The sequence below is a fragment of the Penaeus monodon genome, chromosome 31 (genome assembly GCF_015228065.2).
Source record: "Penaeus monodon isolate SGIC_2016 chromosome 31, NSTDA_Pmon_1, whole genome shotgun sequence".
Taxonomy (NCBI): domain Eukaryota; kingdom Metazoa; phylum Arthropoda; class Malacostraca; order Decapoda; family Penaeidae; genus Penaeus; species Penaeus monodon.
This window is the reverse complement of record NC_051416.1, coordinates 18,219,750-18,220,495: the sequence shown is the minus strand read 5'-3', so window position 1 is coordinate 18,220,495 and position 746 is coordinate 18,219,750. Positions and strand designations below refer to the sequence as shown.

General features: G+C 42.2%; 1 protein-coding gene across 1 annotated transcript in view; it reads left to right on the top strand.

The window, feature by feature from the left end:
* LOC119593056 overlaps nucleotides 1–746 on the top strand; it is a gene marked incomplete in the record, with an annotated part of 61,427 nt that overhangs the window by 40,161 nt on the left and 20,520 nt on the right. Inside the window, 1 exon segment of the mRNA XM_037941958.1 lies at nucleotides 20–220. Within this exon segment, the coding sequence (XP_037797886.1) occupies nucleotides 20–220 (201 nt within the window).

The following is a 746-nucleotide window of genomic DNA, read 5'->3' as shown; positions in this document are numbered from 1 at the left end:
TGTTGTTGGGTAATGACAGCAGAGGCTGATGGGGCGAGCAGCGGCAGTAGCGGCCCAGGCGGCCCATCCCCATCGGCTGGCCGGAGCCCTGCCTCTGGTCGCCGTCTGCAGGAGGTCCAGATCATCCAGATTGTGGAGGGCCCGACGCTCATCCAACCCTCCGAGGTGAAGGTTTCTCAGGGAGTGGTCCTCTCTGCAGAGCCTGTTCTCACCCCAATAGGTAAAACCCTCCTTTGTATTACCAGTAAATGTTATGGGGTTAATAAGAATGAGCTTAGAATTTTTAAATAATGTGTTAAGATTGTTTGACATGTTTTACGTAACATTAGCTCCATGATTATTCAATGATTAAAGTGACTGAAATTGTGTTTAATATGTTTGTTGTGATTTGTAGATAGACTCCCAGCAGTTGTAGTTGATTTGGTTACAATGGGAAGCCCAACCATTCACCATTAGATTTCAAGCTTGACTGTGAAGATAAGGCCATAGAGGTGCCTTAGCCTTGTAGAATGTAATTTTTCTTCTCTCAGCATGTTTGAATGTAGAAAATGAAAAGATAATGTTTATTCTGCCCCTCAAGAGCTAATGTATATTTCTCTTTACTTTGCCTGTAAAATGCATGGAATAAGCAGCCTTCCTTATTTGCATCTTGGCATGGGTCAGCATTGTAATTTTTCTTCACTAACCGTCTCCTGAGTATTAGCAAATATTTTTATTCTTTAGAAAAATTGTTCCTGGTGTTTATT